At 34.1% G+C, this 19,067-nt stretch overlaps 7 protein-coding genes across 7 annotated transcripts; 2 read left to right on the forward strand and 5 right to left on the reverse strand.

Annotated features, from left to right (window-relative positions):
- Positions 1-174: 174 nt before the first annotated feature.
- TVAGG3_0328800 (uncharacterized protein) lies at positions 175-1,785 on the reverse strand (the record flags this gene model as incomplete). Its single annotated transcript, XM_001314205.1, has 1 exon — positions 175-1,785. The coding sequence occupies one exon, from the start codon at positions 1,783-1,785 to the stop codon at positions 175-177; it is 1,611 nt and encodes a 536-aa protein (XP_001314219.1).
- An 81-nt stretch (positions 1,786-1,866) lies between these two features.
- Positions 1,867-4,980, reverse strand: TVAGG3_0328810 (ribonuclease H protein family; the record flags this gene model as incomplete). Its single annotated transcript, XM_001314204.1, has 1 exon — positions 1,867-4,980. The coding sequence occupies one exon, from the start codon at positions 4,978-4,980 to the stop codon at positions 1,867-1,869; it is 3,114 nt and encodes a 1,037-aa protein (XP_001314218.1).
- Positions 4,981-8,517: 3,537 nt separating this feature from the next.
- On the forward strand, positions 8,518-9,615 carry TVAGG3_0328820 (STKc Nek2 domain-containing protein; the record flags this gene model as incomplete). Its single annotated transcript, XM_001314203.1, has 1 exon — positions 8,525-9,448. One exon carries the CDS (start codon positions 8,525-8,527, stop codon positions 9,446-9,448), a length of 924 nt encoding a protein of 307 aa, XP_001314217.1.
- Positions 9,616-9,863: 248 nt separating this feature from the next.
- TVAGG3_0328830 (faciogenital dysplasia protein family) lies at positions 9,864-12,815 on the forward strand (the record flags this gene model as incomplete). Its single annotated transcript, XM_001314202.1, has 1 exon — positions 9,865-12,780. The coding sequence occupies one exon, from the start codon at positions 9,865-9,867 to the stop codon at positions 12,778-12,780; it is 2,916 nt and encodes a 971-aa protein (XP_001314216.1).
- Positions 12,816-13,171: 356 nt separating this feature from the next.
- TVAGG3_0328850 (uncharacterized protein) lies at positions 13,172-13,822 on the reverse strand (the record flags this gene model as incomplete). Its single annotated transcript, XM_001314201.1, has 1 exon — positions 13,172-13,822. The coding sequence occupies one exon, from the start codon at positions 13,820-13,822 to the stop codon at positions 13,172-13,174; it is 651 nt and encodes a 216-aa protein (XP_001314215.1).
- A 30-nt stretch (positions 13,823-13,852) lies between these two features.
- TVAGG3_0328840 (uncharacterized protein) lies at positions 13,853-14,098 on the reverse strand (the record flags this gene model as incomplete). Its single annotated transcript, XM_001314200.1, has 1 exon — positions 13,853-14,098. One exon carries the CDS (start codon positions 14,096-14,098, stop codon positions 13,853-13,855), a length of 246 nt encoding a protein of 81 aa, XP_001314214.1.
- Positions 14,099-14,526: 428 nt separating this feature from the next.
- On the reverse strand, positions 14,527-19,026 carry TVAGG3_0328860 (dedicator of cytokinesis DOCK family; the record flags this gene model as incomplete). The annotated part of the gene is made up of 1 exon (XM_001314199.1): positions 14,587-19,026. One exon carries the CDS (start codon positions 19,024-19,026, stop codon positions 14,587-14,589), a length of 4,440 nt encoding a protein of 1,479 aa, XP_001314213.1.
- Between the last annotated feature and the right edge of the window lie 41 nt (positions 19,027-19,067).

Below are 19,067 nucleotides of genomic sequence, written 5' to 3' on the forward strand. Positions count from 1 at the left end.
TGTATGTAAATTCAACTGTTACGTCCTTAGATCTGACATTCTTATCATCTATAGCATAAAACGTAATAATGTTCTTACCACTATAAAGTTGTACATCCTTAAGACTAATTTTACCTTCACAATTTGCTTCTGTTGGTCCGGCTTGAATTGCAAAAGCTCCTCCCTCTGTGTGTGTCAGAACGAATTCGTTTCAAATTTATAATAAACATTGACTGTGGAACCAGACTTTGGATGTGATAAAGTAAATTTAAGGGATGGAGGAGGCTCCATATATAATGTACTAATTTCAGATGGTTCAATTTGTGGATTTGTTAATACTGGTCTTGGATCTTCAATTATTGTTATTTTATATGTGTACTTAATTGAGTAACGATTCTCTTTATCCTTTGCATATATTGTCAATTTGTGTTGCTCGCCTTCATTAAGTGTTGATGGAACTGTAATCTTTACTGGGATTGGTGTTCCTTCAGCAGTCGTTTCTGGATAATTTCCTGATCCTTTCTGTTCAGTTCCATCATCAAATTTGTAATAAACACTGAAATCAGTATGAGAAATAACTTTGACTAATAATTCGATATTACTGCCTTTCTCATATTTTTCATTGATATCTGGTGTCTCCATCTTTGTATTCAAATCTTCTACTGGTTGTTCTGGCGTTGGAGTTCTTTCTGGCTTGTTTCCTGTGACCACAACATCAATTGGTACTTTATCTGAAACATCTCCACTTACATCAACTGCACTGACATATGCTTTGTAGCTACCGATAGAAATGCTTTCTGTAACATCAAATATTTTGCTGAAGCTTTGCCATCTTCCACTTGTTGGATTATAAGTTTCTGATCCTAATGAAAGTTTATACTCATAGAATTCAATGAAGAAATCGACTTTTTCTCCATTTGTGTTATGTCTGAATTCGCCTTTCAGTGTTCCTTTCTTTCCAATTTCGAGAGGCGTTATTTCTAAATAGTCTAATTGTACTCTACTCTCACTAATAAGTTGGAAGCTAAAGTACCTAATATTTGACTTTTGTCCCTTATCATCTTTGGCATAAACATCTAAGTAATGAAGACCGAGATCTAAATTATCGGGTATATCTATTCTACACTGCAATGATACACCCTTTCTTGCTGAAGCAGCATGTCTCTCACCATACTTATGCTCTTGTGATTCATCTCTATCAAATATATAATAAATTGTAAAACCATTGTCATCATAAACTGTTATATCGAATGTTATGAATTCACTTGGCTTATATTCTTTTTGAATTCCTCCTGGAATATCGATAGATGGTGGGATGTCTGGTTTTGGTGTAGGAGTTTTCCAATCTTCGTCTGTTTGAGTATCATATGTTATATTAAATGATACTTCATTTGATTTTTGATCATTATAAATTGCCCAAACCTTGGTTTCATGAACACCATTCTGTGCATTGTCAGGTGGTGAGCAATATGCTTTGAAGTATGTATTATCCTGATCATCAGCATTTAGGAATAATTCCATGTTAATTTCTGCGTCATCAAATTTAAATTTGAATGATGGCATTGTTTGTGGAATTGGACCTGGATATCTGATCCTGCCTTGGAAAATAACCCACTCGCCTGGATTTACATCTGAACGTTCGCAAATTACATTAACAAGTGTAATCTTTGTAATAGGTTTAAGTGAGAACGAATATGTTTTAATCGTAGATGTTTGTCCTTTTTCATCTTTTGCGTAAACTTGAAGTTTGTTATTTCCTACTGGGAGATCAACTGGGATTGGAATCTTCAAATGAACTTCATGCATTTCATTTACTCTTCTAAGAGAATATAAGGTTGAATAATATTTAACTTCAGGTAAATTATTGAACTTGTAGAATATTGCAATTCATGAGTCATCGGTTACACTCATGTCAAACTCGATTGCATCTGTAACTTCGTACTCAGAATTTATATTATCTGGTGGAGCGATTACAGGTGGATCATTATCATTTGGATCTGGTTCTGGAGTTGGTGTCCTTGTTGGAACATTTTGTTCATTTTCATAAACCATGAAGTTAAGAACATATGGAGAGTATCTCTTGTCAGCTTCATCAATGGCAAAAATCTTAAAGGTCTTTGCTCCATCAATAAATGGTACTTGAAACTCTCCTTTGAAGGTTTCCCATCCATCATTTAATATTAATGTACCTATGTCTCTTTCGTCACCATCGACTTCATAAAGTACTCTTGTTGTTTGTCCAACACGTGGATGCATTATTTCACAAGTGATTTCGACTTTTTCTTCTTGGAATACATTATATTTTGGTGATGTGCATTTTCTGATATATGGCTTTTGAGCTTGAATAATCTCAATCTCAAATCGCTTTGTGGCTCTCTTTTCATTATTATCTTGAACATAAATTGTCAAGACCTTTGATCCGAGCACAATATCCTCTGGAAGTGTTAAATCATAATTATGTTCGTATGGTGGATTCCATTGCTTTTGGATTTCTGTTTGTGTAATTTTAGTATCTTCTCCACCTAAATTGTAATAGATATTGAAATTAGCATCAGCTTGGATCTTGACCTTTATAGATATTTGTTCGTCATTTCCATACTTTGATTTGACCTGTTCTACTATTAGAATAGGATCTCTTGGATCTGGTGGAGTAGCTCTAACGCTATAACTGAACTCCTTTTCTGCTGAGTATGTGGGATCCGTTTCGGCATGAACCCTTGCAGTATGAGCTCCAACTTCACCGTATGGATTAGTAAAAGTAATTTCGAAATTTTGTGGCTGGCCTGTTGATTTATCTTCTAAGACTGTAACATCGCTAGATTCACCCGTAGTGAAAATTACCTTTAGTTTAATTGTCTTTCCTGTCGCTTCAACTGATACTGTTCCTGAAACAGTAACAAATCCATACTGTTCTTGGCTTTCAGGGTTTACAGTTAATGTACCTATAACTGGTGTTTGGTCGGCATTGATATTGAAAGTATATGTCTTTGGATCTGAATCTTGTCCTGATTCATCTTTGGCATAAATTGATATAGTGTGCTGACCTGGACTTAATGTAGATGGAATAGTGATTTGAAGATTTAATGGAGTAGGCGTTGATGTACTTGGATATTCAGTTTCTAGAACAGTTTCATTTCTACTATCAAATTTGTAGCACATCCTGAATTTCTTCTCATCTTTGACTTTAATTGCGATCTCAATATTTTGTCCGACATCATAGTTTGGATTGATTGAAGCTGGAGCTTCTACAATTTCTGGTTTACTGTTTGTTGGATCTGTTGAATCATAACCATCTGTGGTACTGAAAGTAACTGTCTTTGGTCTCGAATACAAGTTGCTCTCTGTGTCATACAGTCTAATAACTAATTTGTTGACATTTTGGTTATAACCGGGAGCTGATATAGTTAAATGAATTGAATTCTCTGTTTCACCTGCAAAATCGGTTTTGGATTGTTCATCTTCTTCATTTAATTTATAATATAAATCAAGTACGTGTCCGCTTGGATTTTCATATTCTCCAGTGATGTCCATAAAATTACCAGCTGTAACGGAATCTGGGGCATTCAATGATTTGATCTTTGGAATAATTTCTTCCAAGAAGTTAAATTTGTATATATATTCTGTTGACTTGCGATTATCTCCTCGAGCATATACAATGAATCTATGTTCACTTCCCATTTGCAAATCTTCTGGGAACTCAATATTAAGTGAAATAGTAACGAATGCTCCGTTTGTCTGTGGGTATTCAATTGTTGCTTCGACCTCGTCACTATCATCAAACTTGTAGTATACCTTGAATGCATACTTGGATGAAACATTAACAACGATTGGAAGTGATTGACTTGGCCTATATTCTGCATCAATCGATCCTGGAGCGAATAACTCCGGAACATCAGGGACAATTGGATCTGGTGTTGGTTCTGGTGTTCTTTGTGCAATTTCTGGATCATCATTCTTAATTTCAAATGGGATAACTATGTCATCTGAAGTATCTGTTCTATGATAAGCCCTGATAAATGCTCTGATTTTTCCAACAGGTACATCACTACTAATCGCATAATTTTCCATTTCAAATTGTTTCCAAGTTCCATCTGATTGTCCTACATAAATTTCATCTGTGTGATATTCACCAAAGATTATTTTAACGGATATTTGTTCACCACTTTCTGGATAGATTACTTCACCTTTAATTTTTACAAACTCTTGATTATGTACTTCGGTTTTCGAAACATGGACATTTCTTAATCTTGGCTTGTTCTCACGTATAACTTCGAAATTGTAAACAAGTGGTGTTTCTGACGCTTGATCGGCATCATCCTTTGCATAAACATGAAGCTGGTGATGTCCTGGTTCAAGACTGTCTGGAATATCGATTTTGAGAGTTATTTTGATACCTGTACGGGGGCTTGATGGATACTTATCGGAACATGGTTTCTCTTCTCCTTCGTCAAATTTGTAATAAACTTCAAATCCTTTATCATCTGTTACTGTAACGTCAAATTTGATATCGTCACTAGGATTATATTGACTAGCAATATTGTCAGGACCTGTGATTGTTGGCTTTGAATCGGATCCTGGGGTCACGGGGACGTCACTTGGATCTACAACGTTAAAGTATGTTTCAATTTGTTCAGATTCTTCAGAAGTATATGTTCTTGCAAAAATTGTAAATGTGTGCTTTCCTAATCCATAATTTTCTGAGCCATCAATCACAATCGTAAACTGTTTCCATTCTCCATCTGAATTTATATCGGCTGAATAAAACTCTTGACCAAATGTGTCACCTTCAGGATGAGTGAGTGCAACCACATAGAACATCTCATCATCAGGATACATTTCAACTGATTCAGAAAGTTTAACTTGACCTGAAATCGTGATTCTTTGGCCTTTTGGATGGTGTTCTGCTGGGGCATTCGACAACTCGATTTGGAAGTCACTTGGTTGAATATTCCTGAGCTTAAATTTTTTAGAAGAGCTAAGTATAAACAATGATAAAAACATTGAAATAAATGAGTCATCAACTATTCAAAATATTGAATACTTGTTAGATTTCTGTTTACAAAATTACCAATCAAAATAATATGATTATTGGTAAGGCTAGGACAGAATTTTATGATTTTAAAATTAAATACTATCTGATGATATTGATGTAAAAATTACTTATTTAAAAAATATAAGTTAAATTTAAAATCATATAAAATTTATGAATATTGAAAACTAAATTGAATATACATTAGATTGTGGGGAAATTTAATTAATTTTGATAACAAAAACCATGAGAACATGATAAGGTGTAAATAGGTAGCAAATTGAAAAGTGATTTGAGGTATTTTATGGCTCAGATGTTATGCATTTTAATAATCCATTGGTTAAGGGTGGCTTCCGACCAAATTGTCACTTTTTAGCCCAAGTGAGAAAATTTCGTAATTTATAACCAAGTTTTTTAAAATCTATATTTAATAAAGATTCTATTTTTCTTATTAAATTTCAAAAATGAGGGGGTTCGGAATCGTCCACAAATTGCCGAAAGGGTTTTTGCCAGTTTTGAATCCGCTTATTTTTATCGACCAAAATTATAATAAATATAATTTTCGATAAGTATTCTACCCAAATGATTCTTCAAAAAATTATTTTTCGGATTTTATTCCGTAAAAAAACGTTACAGAAAACGCCTAGAAAATTTCGAATTTTCCCTAAAAAATTCAGTGCAGGTCGATTAGAGATGCGAGTTTCCGAATTTTTTTAGCCCTGGGATGTCATAACCGCTGCGGTTTTGTAAAAATTGGGATAAATTTTGACAATCCATTTTTTGTGGGATGTACGTTTATATCAATTTGCTCGGCGTTTGCCGAGCTATTGTACAATCCTACTCGAATTCATTACGCAGCCCTGGTCACTCAAAGGCCAGGGCATACAATTACAAAATAGTAGAGTGAGACTCTTCTAATTTCTTCCAATCACAAGGAAGATCTTAGAAGAGCCTCACTCTACTCGAACACATTACGCAGCCCTGGTCACTCAAAGGCCAGGGCATACAATTACAAAATAGTAGAGTGAGACTCTTCTAATTTCTTCCAATCACAAGGAAGATCTTAGAAGAGCCTCACTCTACTCGAACACATTACGCAGCCCTGGTCACTCAAAGGCCAGGGCATACAATTACAAAATAGTAGAGTGAGACTCTTCTAATTTCTTCCAATCACAAGGAAGATCTTAGAAGAGCCTCACTCTACTCGAACACATTACGCAGCTCCTGCTCAACAATGAGCAGGTCTTACCACTTTGAGAGGCTTTCGTCGAGTTCTGATGCAGATCCCAACGCGAGCGAGAGTCTCTCAAGCAAGCTTCTAATTCGTAGCTAGAGTTTCACTCTTATGAACTGGCAGCCAATTTGAGAGACTTTCGCTCGAGATCTAATGAAAAATCAGAACTCGGCCAAAAATTGCCCAAACAGGCTTGTAATTCGTAGCTATAGTATTGATCGTATGGATGTGTTGCCAATATGAGAGACTTTCGCTCGATGTCTGATATTGCATCAGACATCGAGCGAAAGTCACTCAAAACAGCTTAGACATGTCTATTTTGACGGCATTAAATGATTTCATAGGAAATGTCTCAGTTGTTAATTAAGTTCACGTGAGCTTTTATGAATGAAAATAAGTAAAAAAAAGAATTTTCTCAAAAAAAATTGTGTACGCATTGAAATTTTTATCTATAAATTTAGATATGTCATCACTAATATAATATAATTTTAAATTCGTGGAGTACACTTGGGATAATTGAATATGGGCTACCCCATCCCAACCTCTCAAACTTCCTCTGAATTTGGACAAGGTATCCCAATCCCAAAGACCTATCTGAATAAAATGAAATAAGTATATTATATATATTATTTATTTGCTAATAATGAGCATAAATCGCTAAAATTATGAAGAAATTAAAAATTAAAAATTAAAATTAGAAAAAAATGTTGATTTAATGAGAGAATATTGTATAAAAATAGAATTATTAGCTAAAATACGTATTAATTTTATGATATTTCAATCACATTAACGAAAATCGCCCATTTTTAATTCAAATGGGCGGAAAAAAAATAAAATTCCAAAAAAAAATTGAATTGGGGAAACGATAGGGGACGGGATATGAGAAAACCCGTATGTTTGGGAATTTTTCGCATCACTAGGTCGATTTAAGAGATTTTTCAAAAATAATCATATCAGTAGATAGGGTATAATATAGAGAAGTTTTATGAATAACTTAAAATCCAGGAAACTCAATATTCAACGAGAAAAACGCTTAACGAATCTCACTTTTGGTGTAAACATCACAAAAAATTGAGAGGGCTTTCTAGTCGGAAGCCTCCCTTAAGATAAAACCCGTAAAACAAACCGATTTTTTGTCAAGAATTGATAGCAGTTTATTACAAATTATTTATATATGAGTTTGCAAAATTGGAAATATGATTTATATTATTAATCTCTTCTAAAATAATTTTATATAAAATTAGCATAAAATTTTAGAATGACACTTTCAAAACTGCCTGGTTTTTAAAAATTTCTTGATATATTAATATATTACAACATGTTTAGTCTAATTTATGATTATGGATTTTTATCACAAAACTTAGTCGCTGGTCAAAGTTTTCAGTTTCGATGTTTCAATTTTGATTTTATATTTCAATTTTGAGTTGTGTAAAAGGTTTCGTGAACAAATATTGGATAACATTCATAGATATGAAATTAATTAAAATTTATTATTTTATTTTTCATAAATTAAATTCTTCAAGTCGCTTCCAGCCATTCTGGAAAAGATAATTTTGATTTTTAATATCCCATTAGCATATTAAGTAGAGCGGTATAAACAGAGATTAATACAAACCGCAATAATTGAATTCAATAAATACGTTGGCACTCAAAAAGTTTTCTCATATGGTTTATTTCACAGGAATTCGTTTTATTAGTTAAATTAAAATAAGCTTGTCCTAAACCTCCAAAATAAGAAGAATCGCCGCCAAGAATCCCGGGAATTTGCGATTTTTAGGAAAAATTGTCAACTTGGTCGGTTTTTTTTTGGGGTGCACTTACGCCTCTATGACAGTGCCTTTAATTCAGTTGTTTAAGGTTGAAATTTCAATGAATATTTATTAATCGAATTAATTTAGCATTTTTATTTAACACCATAACCAATAGAACTATTCATTATTGATTATTTTGACAAGTAAAGCATTATGTATTATTATATTAGTAATTGGTGTAGAAATATTGTTTCATAATGGAAAAAAAAAGGATCTTTGAGAATTTATTACCTCTGACTATGTGACTATTGTATTCCTAATCTGGAAAAAAGGAGTAGGTAACATAAGTGCGCTGTGTAAAATTTTGTAAATTTGTCAAATTCCAAGAGGGAATACCACAAAGAATTATAACAGATGATTGTTCTTGAATTAAATTATAGATAGTTGGCCTAAGAAATCGGCATAGAGGAGCTCCATAGCTCCACATTTTAAATCAAAATTTATTGTTTACAAAATTGTGCACGTTTAGAAATGTTTTCCAAGCCGAATCTTGAAGGTTATGAGATTAAAGACTTTATCGGAAAGGGCTCTTTTGGGCAAGCTTATATAGCCATACGTAAATCAGATAACAAAACTGTTGCATTAAAGCAAATCAATTATGGAAATATGTCTACTCATGAAAAGGAAATGCTTGTTAATGAATGCAATATACTCAAGAAACTAAGAAACGATAATATTGTTACATACTATGATAGAATTGTCGACACATCTCAACGAACGTTATTTTTAATTATGGAATATTGTTCAGGCGGAGATTTGCAAAAATTCATTCAAAATTCTACCAGCCCTATAGGAGAAAATCAAATATGGCTTTCCCTTTCAGAACTTGCTCTTGCTTTGAATGAATGTCATAATGGAAAGGAAAGAATTATACATCGTGATATCAAACCAGGGAATATTTTCATTGATAGTAGCGGACATGTTAAACTTGGCGATTTCGGGCTTGCAAAGCCTATCCCAGATGGCTCAACAAAAACATACTTAGGAACTCCGCTTTATATGTCGCCTGAACTGGTTTCTCATCATTCGTATGATGATAAAAGTGATATTTGGGCTCTTGGATGCGTAATTTACGAAATGGCGGCAAAATCCCCGCCATTTAGAGCCTATGGTCAACAACAATTGAATGGAAAGATAAAGTATGCAGAAGTTAGGCGTATTCCAAGTGAATATTCAGAAGAGTTATGGAAAGTGATATCTTCGATGCTTGACAAAGATCCAAGCAAACGTCCATCTGCATCAGACATCCTTCAGGTCAGAAATGTTGCATTGACAGTTAAAATTGAGAAGACTAAAAAGCTTTATCGAGCATTAAAGCACGAAAATGAGAAGTTACTTACCAAAAGAAAAGAATTGGAAGAAGAAAACAACCAGTTAAAGAAACAGCTTGCTTGAAACTATCATTTCATTATTCTTTCTGTTAGTAAAAAAAAAATTAAAGAATATATTTAATGTGAGCGCTATTTAAAGATACTTTGAAATGGAAATTCTATTCAGTAGGTTACCATTATACTTTGGTAGTGAGATCTATCATATTGCATCATTATATTTTTAAACGAATTATGTTACCATTTTTTATTTATATTTGATGACAATGTTTATTTTCCTTGTGAATAAGCATGTGCTTAATTGGAAAGGTATTTTGCATTGTGTCGAAAATCAAATGGAAGATCAAATGAAACAACAAGAGAAGTTTTGAAAATGTTTTACCAAGTTATCCTTCTATTTTAGCTTATTTGCATCTAATAAATGCCTATTGTTCACTAAAATAAATTCTGAAATCATATAATTTTGTCACTTTTCTCAGAATTATGCATCGCGCTTTTGCCTGTTTTACTAAGCCCGGTGCAGCTGTAAATATCTTTCCTGCAACAAAACTAAAAGGAAAAACTGTTGCAGAACTTAAAGGCGATATTTGCAAAGGCTTTGACTTTTTAGGCGTTAGATATGGTTCGATCCAAGAAGCCATCACTGATGACATTGTACTTCTTGATAAATATCCATTAATATCGCGACCTAGTAGACCATCAAAGTACTGTATGCCAGATTATACTATTATTCCATTAGCTCCAGAAAACCAGCAGACAAAATGGATTTTGTGCGATGTTAAAGTTGAAGGCGAATACGAAATTCCTAAATTTTTAGTTAAACTCCCTGAAGATCAGAACGCAACGGTAAAAGATTTTCTTAAAATTGCACAGGAATCGATTGGCTTAGAAAACGAACCAATAAAAATATCAATACAGGATGAAGATATTCCTGAAACCACATTGGTCCAAGAACTCTACAAGAAAGCTTGGGAAAATCAAGTTATCTACCATATGAAGATAACTGAAAAAGCCGGAGATCTGATGCAAAAGCGTTCAAATATCGTCCAGGAAATCAAGGAATCTGAAGCTAAATACATTTCTCAGCTTAAGTGTATTATTGAGTTTTGGACTCCAGAAGTTAAAAAGCGAAAGATATTTAACGAAACAGAAATGAAAACAATCAGTTCGGAATTCGGATCAATTCTCAATTGCCACCAAATCTTTCTCGACGAGCTTACGCAATTAATGCATAGCTATAGCACACAAGTAGCCGGTTTGTTCGTTTCGCATTCATCTATGTTTGAAGTTGCTATTACTTATATTGCAAATTATCCACAAATCAACGATACAATTGTAGAAAAATGCAAATCTAACTCAGTTAGAAAAGAATTACTCGAATTATCTAATCAGCAGAACGGTCAGGATTTCCTTAGCTTCCTTATTACCCCTGTACAAAGAATTCCTCGCTATCAATTATTCATTCGCGACCTTACAAAGTATACGCCAAGCTCCCACCCTGACTCCTTCCTTCTCAAGGAAGCAGCGAACTCAATCGAAGCAATTTTACGTAAAATCGAAGTAGAAACAAAGAGTGTTTCTCAAATGTGGCGTTTGAAGCAGATTGAGAAGAATCTTGTTAACAAATTCAAGATCGTTGTACCCAACCGCAAGTTAATACATCAAGCGCAAGTCGCTATTAAAGGACATTCAGAAAATATCGGAATGATCTACGTTTTCAACGATATTGTCTTAGTAACGAAAGATCAGAGCAAAGGCATTACAGTTTTATTCGATTCCCCTGTTACATCTTTCCATTATCAGTTCGCAATTGATAATGATTTATGTCTTATAATTTCTGCGGTCGAAAAATCATACAACAAGTCCATTATGAACCCTCGAAAGGACTACCTCATCGGCTTCGCTGATAAATTGAGTTTAAGAGACTTTTTCCAAGCATTAGTCACTGCATCACAAGAATTGACTAAAACATACGAATTCTCCTTCGAATGGGCCCTCATGAACACAAAGCTTTCACAAGTTTCCGCTGGATCTGCTGCCGCGAACGGATCTGAATTCTTATTCTTCGGCGGACAACCGGAAGAGAACATGGCACCCGGAAACACACTTACCGCACTCAACCAGTTCACCATGGAGCGTATGGATATCCAAACTTGCGCGGAAGGAAGAGTTGGTCATACAATGACTTTAATTGGCTCCAGATTGTTCATTATCGGCGGAAAGAATAAGAATACTTTCTTCGATATGATCCTTTGTTACGATTTGAGGTCAAATATTTGGTCGGAACCCCTTCCAAATTCAACTGTGACTTTTGAGCCAAGATACGGACATACAACCACTCTCTGTGATGGAAGGCTTTATATTATTGGCGGTAGGAACCAAAAAGGAGACGTTATCGACACTGTAACTGTATTTGATCCAATTGACAACATGTTTGAGATACTTCAGACGAAGAATACCCCTCCTCCAGCCAGATATCATCATGTTGCAGTACTCAGTGGCCACTCAATTATAATCCATGGTGGAAAAGCTCATAAGAAATTATTATCTGACACTTGGGAGCTCGATACCGAGACAATGACATGGCAGGAGAAGATCCCACGTGGAGATAAAATTATTCCACGTAAATGCGGTGGCGGATTCGTTTGTGGCGATACAATGATATTTTTTGGAGGAACAACAGAAAGTGGCGCCGCAGTAGAATCAATTGCCATCAAAACAGATACATATGTTGCCACAAAAGTTGTCGATGTCGGCAATGTTCCGTACGCATTACGTAAATTCTCTTATTTCACCGACAGAAGTGGTAAAATGTATGCATACGGTGGTATGGAGAAGCTCAGCAAGACGCCTTACTCCGCATTTTACCTTTTGAAGCCAAACCAGAATTGGCTCCAAAGAATGCTCTCCGTCCAAGAAACTCCTTATTTCGGAGAAGCCAAAGCAAGGCCAGGATTCGGTACAGGACCGAGAAGGCGTACGAAATCCATCAGACTCAACGCTCTCGTCAGATCTTTGTTTGCAATGGACGGAGGCATCGACCAAGCAATTACAGATTATCAGTCGGATGCAGATATGTCCGTTGACAGCGAAGATTTGCATCCTCCGCCTTCTCCAAGGGACAAAAGGAAACAAAGTGCCAAATCTGTTTCTGTTTTCAAGGCAGGATGGAGCCAGAAACAGGAAACAGTCATTCCGGAGGCAAACCGCGTTCCTTTGCCAGATGATACAGATACGCCAGAGATAACTCCAGAACAAGAAGCCGAACTGAAGCCAAAGAAAAGGAAAAAAGTAAAGAAATCGGCGGATGACGACGGAAATGAGGAATTGAAGCCAAAGAGAAGGAAAAAGAAAGTAGCAACAGAGGCTCCAGCACCTGAAACAACAGATACAGCTTAATTTTTTTTAATTCAATAATAATCTTTTTTTTGTTTAAAATATAATGAGAATAAAATATTGATTTTTTGAGGATATATATAATTTAAACTCAAACCTTCTTTTTAACTTCATCTTGTTCTATATTTTATATGAAATTTCAAAATTTAATCGACAACATATAATTTTTCATAAACAAAACTGTATTTTTGCTATAGTACTTAATATTTTTAATTCATTTTTTATCATATTTGTGAATTTTGATTTCATCTCAAATATTTTCTCTTCAAATAATCATCGAAATAAACCATTCAAGCTTTTATGTTCCAAAAATGGCAAATTTATAATTAATATTGATGATAAACAACATAACTTTATTCTTTTTATAAAATATAAAGAAAAATAGGGATTTTGATTAATGTGGATTTATAAGATCTTGAAGATCTTGTTCATAATGCTCTACAACCTTCTGTTGAGTTGCAATTTCTTTATCCTTTTGATTATTCAATTTTTCTGCTTCTCTTGTCCATCTGGCAGTGAAGCATTCAATTGCATGTTCTTGCTCATTTAGTAATGCCTTGCGCTGTTTCTCAACGACAGCCAAGAATTTCTTCTTTTGTTCTTCTGTTTCTTTTGCCTTTCTTTTATCATTTTCTGCTTTCAATGTTTTGGCTTGATCATATTCTTTGATCAAGACAAGTTTTCTCTCCGTTTCCATCATGTTTAGAAGATCTGGAGTGAGTTTACAATATTGAGGTGGTAAATCTGTTGGAATGTTATTATCGAAGTTTTCAAGCTGTTTGATGTGTTCTGCTTCCATGTCTTGAGCTGCTTTCGCTTGGTCGGCATTAAATTTTTCAATTCTTTCATTCCATTTATTTTTGAGATTCTCAAGATCTTTCTTGGCTTGGGTAATAACGGCATTTAATTCCTTAATTTGCTGGGATTTCATGGCGTCGACCTTTATTTGGAATTTCATTGAAATAAGACGAGCAATCATGTCTGAAATAGTCTGTGAAAGAGCATAGTTATTTATGCGACCAGCCTTTCGCTTCCTCTCTTTCATAACGATGATTAAACCTGAAATTGTTGCAGGTTAGATTGTTCTGAAGGAAACGCCGTTAAGCAAATCATCGGCCGTGTTTTCTAAAGAGATTTTCTCTTTCCTTTCAAGATTTGAATACTCTGCGCTTGGAACAGCAGGTACGTTATTTGGTGTTCTTGGCATCGAAGCTGTCATTAATCGAGTAGCAGGTAAGGTTCTATTCATTGAACGCATCATGGTTGATGCTTTTTTGGGAACTTGAATGTTGGTGGTATGAAGGAACGGCAGAGAAGACATTGAAATAACAAAGTAACATATTCAAATTGATTACACCTCAATTTTCGAATATTTAAAAAGTATATATTATTATAATGGAGAGTGATTTTTTAAGGATTAAAAAGATTCTCAATTTTTGAATGGCTTTAAGAAGTTCATAAAAATTGATGTAAGAGAGCGAAAATCGGAATTAATTCTATCAATCGGGTATTTCGCATTAGTCAAATCATTTTCACACTTCAATAGAATCATAGATCTTGAAAAATCTGTTTTTTGAAAGAGCACCATCACGGCTTTTGGTAGTCTCATTGAAAAGCATTCAAAAATGATTATCATGTTTAGGCGGCCAATTAGGAAGTAATAATAATACACAACGATCTTTCGAAAATATGAAAGTTAAATTCAACAAAAATAGATAGCACGAAGATAGGATAATATTACGCTATTCTCACTAAACATATATTCTGTTAAAAAGTAACGCAAATTGAAATCAAATTACAAACAAATATTTATTCAAAATCGCATTTTTCAAGCATCATATCTTTTCTTCCTTCATATCCTTTCGTATCAATATCAGGAAGTCCAAAGAAGTTTGTGAAAGCAACTCTTGACTTAGATAATCTTGCATAAGTTAGAAAATGCTCTTCGCTTTGAAGAAACTCGATTGCTCTGTGGTAAACCTTAACAAGTCTTTGTACTTCTCTCAATGTCTTAATTGCCATGTTCTTGGCGGCTTCATTTCCTCCTTTTTCGTGTAAAATTTTCAGAATCGAAAAAAGTGACAACTTTGAATTTCCGTGAACTTCCTCGAGAATTGAGGATACGCATCTGAGGTCTCTTTCGAGATTTGGCTTGTAGTCTCCTATTAACTCTGATACGTTTCTTGTTGGGAACCATCGTTCCAAACATTCCGAAATTCGAGTTAATGAACTACAAATTTTATCTGTTTCCAAATCGCAATGATGTTTTAGCGAAATCTTCACTTCTTTCATTGAAGCAATCGGTGAATACGAAACATATCGTGGTAGAGCGTATTTTACTGTGTATTGAGTCAATGAAACTTCTTTTGTTTCAAAATTCGTCACGAAATCAAGGTTTTTGTAGCTTGGTGTTGTTCTGAATATATTCCAGCAATGATATCTTTCTGTTTCTGTACTTTCTGACTCATATTGATTAACAATCACTCCGTTTGTGCTTTGATCGCTATCAACACAGAATATCTTGTCTCCGTTAACGAAAAACACCTGATGTATGTCGTATGTTGTAGAACATGAGTTAGAAAGCGACTTATAAATGATATCGTAATTTTGAGAGATCTCACTGAATTTTTTGAAATCCTTCTCAAATAGACAAATTCTCATTTGTAAACTTTTTATACATCTCAGGGAGTAAAACATCTTTGCCTGGAGTCCTATATCTATAGCTTCATTCAATGATTGCTTGAGAAGCTCCAGATCGAAATAACTTGAAACATATTTGAAATCTTCACTTAATTCGTCGAAATCAAGTTTTGTTTCTGAAAAAGCAGATTCGTTGAACTCAAAATCTCTCGCATATACAGGAAACTCATCACCTGATATATAATCCATAGTTATTGGCTGACAAACTATCAAGTTATGTAAAGTTGGTAATTTTTCGTCACTTTTTGTAAAGTTTGTGTCACTTTTTGGTATTTTTTCGTCACTTTTTTGTAATTTCTGAACTACTGTAGAAACTAAAGCGCAGATATGCAGTTGTGCGACAAAAGCTGCTGCAAAGTTATTATTTTTGAGATTCGTCGCAACAATTTCTTTCAGCCACTTAATTTTCATTGATGGCTGGTTTTGATACTGATTTGCAATCTTCATGATCAATTCGCATCTATTTGCAACATCATGTGGTGAATTCCTGAGTGAAATGATCAAATCTGCCAAAGAAATTGCAGCAGAAAATTTATTTTTAATTTCCTTGCTGAAGTTTTCGTTATTGAAGCGAGAACTCTTCTCTATTACTCTATCACACATCAATTTGTACATCGGTATGTTTGATACGTGAAGATTAAACAAAATTGTGGCAAAAGAATCGATAAACTTTGCATTACTCTCAATACAATTGTTATTTGTGTGGAAATCTGTCTTGTAGAACAGCAAAATAAGTGAACAACTGAAGCATCTTGCAATATGCTGCTTTTTTGTTAATAATGGAAGCAAAGTATCGAGAAACAGTTTGTTATTTTGATATCTGAGCATCATCTGTGCGACAGCAACGAATATTCTTGGGTAATTACTCGGTGTTTGGTAGTCGCTGAGGTAAAGCGAAGAAATTAAGTCAATTGCTTCATTTTGACAATCTCCGAAATCATCAATATTCATAGCAAAGAACATTAAGAGTCTTTTAGTGAGATCTGAGAACATTCCGTTGTCCGGGCTGTTGATTGGACGAAGAATGTTGTTATTTGTTTGGACAACTGACTGGAGGAACTTCAAAAAGTGTTTTCTGTGCTGTCTATCAATGGAAATGAAAAACGAATGAAGTTGGAGCCTTGGAATATATCCGATTAAGAAAGTTATGCTTGTTAACAATGTCTGTCGTGATACATCATCTAGTTCTGAGATGTAATGTCTGGATATTATATCAAAAATAGGGAAAATCGCGTATCCAACCCTAAATCTGTTTTTAATATCCAAATTTTCAAGGGAAATCGTCAAATTAGCAATGAATGTTGCTCCTAATTGGATCAAATCTGTGTTATTTGACGTAAATGTCCTGTCAATCAACGTAATTAGCAAGGAAATCGTCTGATTATACGGATTCATCCAATTTTTACCTATTGGACGTATTGGAATCTTTAGGCTGAGGAATAAAATGAAGTCATTCCAGTTGGCGAACTGTTCAAGATACTCATAAATCACTTCTAAGTTGGAACTTTGAAGGAGAGAAGAAATGAACTTATTAATTACAGATAACATGCATTTAGATTCAATTAATGAACTGAAAATAAGGACCATGTGGCTAAGAAATCCACAAAAATTACCTAATTCGTTTTCTTGGCCAATTTTAATGATCCAAACTGTAAAATCTGTGAATCTGTTTAATAATGTTATTAAACTTTGTGGAACCCATGTTTCTGTCTTCTGTAAATAAGAAATCATCAAAATTACGCAAATTATATCGATATTTCTAACAATATTCTTCATCGTTATGATATCTCCTTTCATTACTTCTTGTAACAACTGATCCAGCGAGTTTGTAAAACTTGAAAGGAAATTATGTTTCATCATTCCTGGATCAAAGTAATGATAGATCCAGGAGCGAAAAAGAACATTCCACTCCTTATCGTTGTCAAACATAGTTAATAAATTGACAACAAATTGGATTGTTTGTGGTGAAATTATCGATAATAATTTTGCAACAACAGGAAGTAGCTGGGATTTGAGAATATCCATCGGCATATTGGCTATTGTCTCCCATTTGACTTGCATGGGTACTAAAGCTTCCGATAACTCCTTAAATTGCGGTTGCAAAATATATGAAGCGGGAATATCGATGTAAAACGTGACAGTAGATAGTGAAGTCGATTTGTATTTGGTTAAGTAGTCAGTTGGGATGTTCCGAGTCGGAGTTGTAGGATATGATTTGTATCCAGTAAATAAAACTCTGTCTTTCATAATTTCAACGATAGCGCATTTGTAAACTGATACTTTTTGAGATTTGTAGATTAAAAACTGTATAATGAAGTGGCTTTCTGGTGTAATTTTGTTTTGAGGATAATATCTAACAACATCTGGGAAAACAACGTGTTTATCAGGTTTAACTGTAAACGATTCGTAACATTTGATAAGTTCGCCACCTTCTTTTGGAACAAAACCGATATTTCCATCAGGAAAATTCAAATTTGTCTGAGAATCGCAGAAAAACACTCTAAAACCAACTACTAATCCTTCTGTTGTATTTGTGAAGTCGAAAGTTATATTTGATAAAGTAATTACTGGTTTCATATCAAATACTCGGGAATGACAATTTAAAGCACAGAAAGGATATTCGTAATTATACTTCCATGAATCTTGACTCAATGGTACATCTAATATGTCTAATTTTTCAATAGAAACCTTGCCAACAAGTAAAATTGTTGAATCATCAACAGAAGGAGGTTGTCCGATCTTTTCCATCGGATTGGATTGATTTGCAACCGCAAAAGTATTCAAAAACATCGTTTGTTCTGATGTATATGTAATAGGGATAAATGAAGTGGCAAAAGGTACATTTGAAGGCAGTTTTGTATTGGAAGTTGACTTCGGAATGAATCCATTTTTATAGGACTCTAGTTTTTCTGTATCGTTATTGAACAAAATCGTCGCCAAAACGATATGAGAATTATTTTTTGGCAATTTGAAGTAGATTTTCTTACTTTTGGATACACTGAAGAAAATCTCTGCATCGTTGTAGATGAAATAAACTGTTTCTGAAATAGGAAGTTTGATATTTGTGTCGTATAAAAATAAGACGCCAGAATAGTCAACTAATTGTACTCCTGAGCCAGAAATAGTAAATGGTTCAATTTCTACTGATAAATATTCGAAAAAAAGTTTGTTATACGTAGGAGGAATCAAAATTTTTTTCTTGTAAGCGGGTCTGTAGGAAGAGATGGTTGATATTGGTAGAATACTGTATGATATTTCACTTGAATATGGTTCGCGCGCTTTTGAAATGAATTGATCAATGACATCTTTATCGATGTTATTTAGATACGCATTCTTGTCATCAGTATGTAAGTTATATTCATTATTACATTGATATGTTTCTGGTTCGCCTAAATAAGGCATATCCACCAAATCATATGTAAATTTTGGCTTTTCAATGAATCTTTTTACCCAGTCCGAGTGATTAGTTGTATCTTCGATCAAAAGCTCCTCATGTGTTGATAACATAGGATCTCTCGACTCTAATAAAGGGACTGAAATAAGATTCATAAATAAAAAAAGGAAGTGATATGATATTTTATATAAAAATT

The sequence above is a fragment of the Trichomonas vaginalis genome, chromosome V (genome assembly GCF_026262505.1).
Source record: "Trichomonas vaginalis G3 chromosome V, whole genome shotgun sequence".
NCBI lineage: Eukaryota > Parabasalia > Trichomonadida > Trichomonadidae > Trichomonas > Trichomonas vaginalis.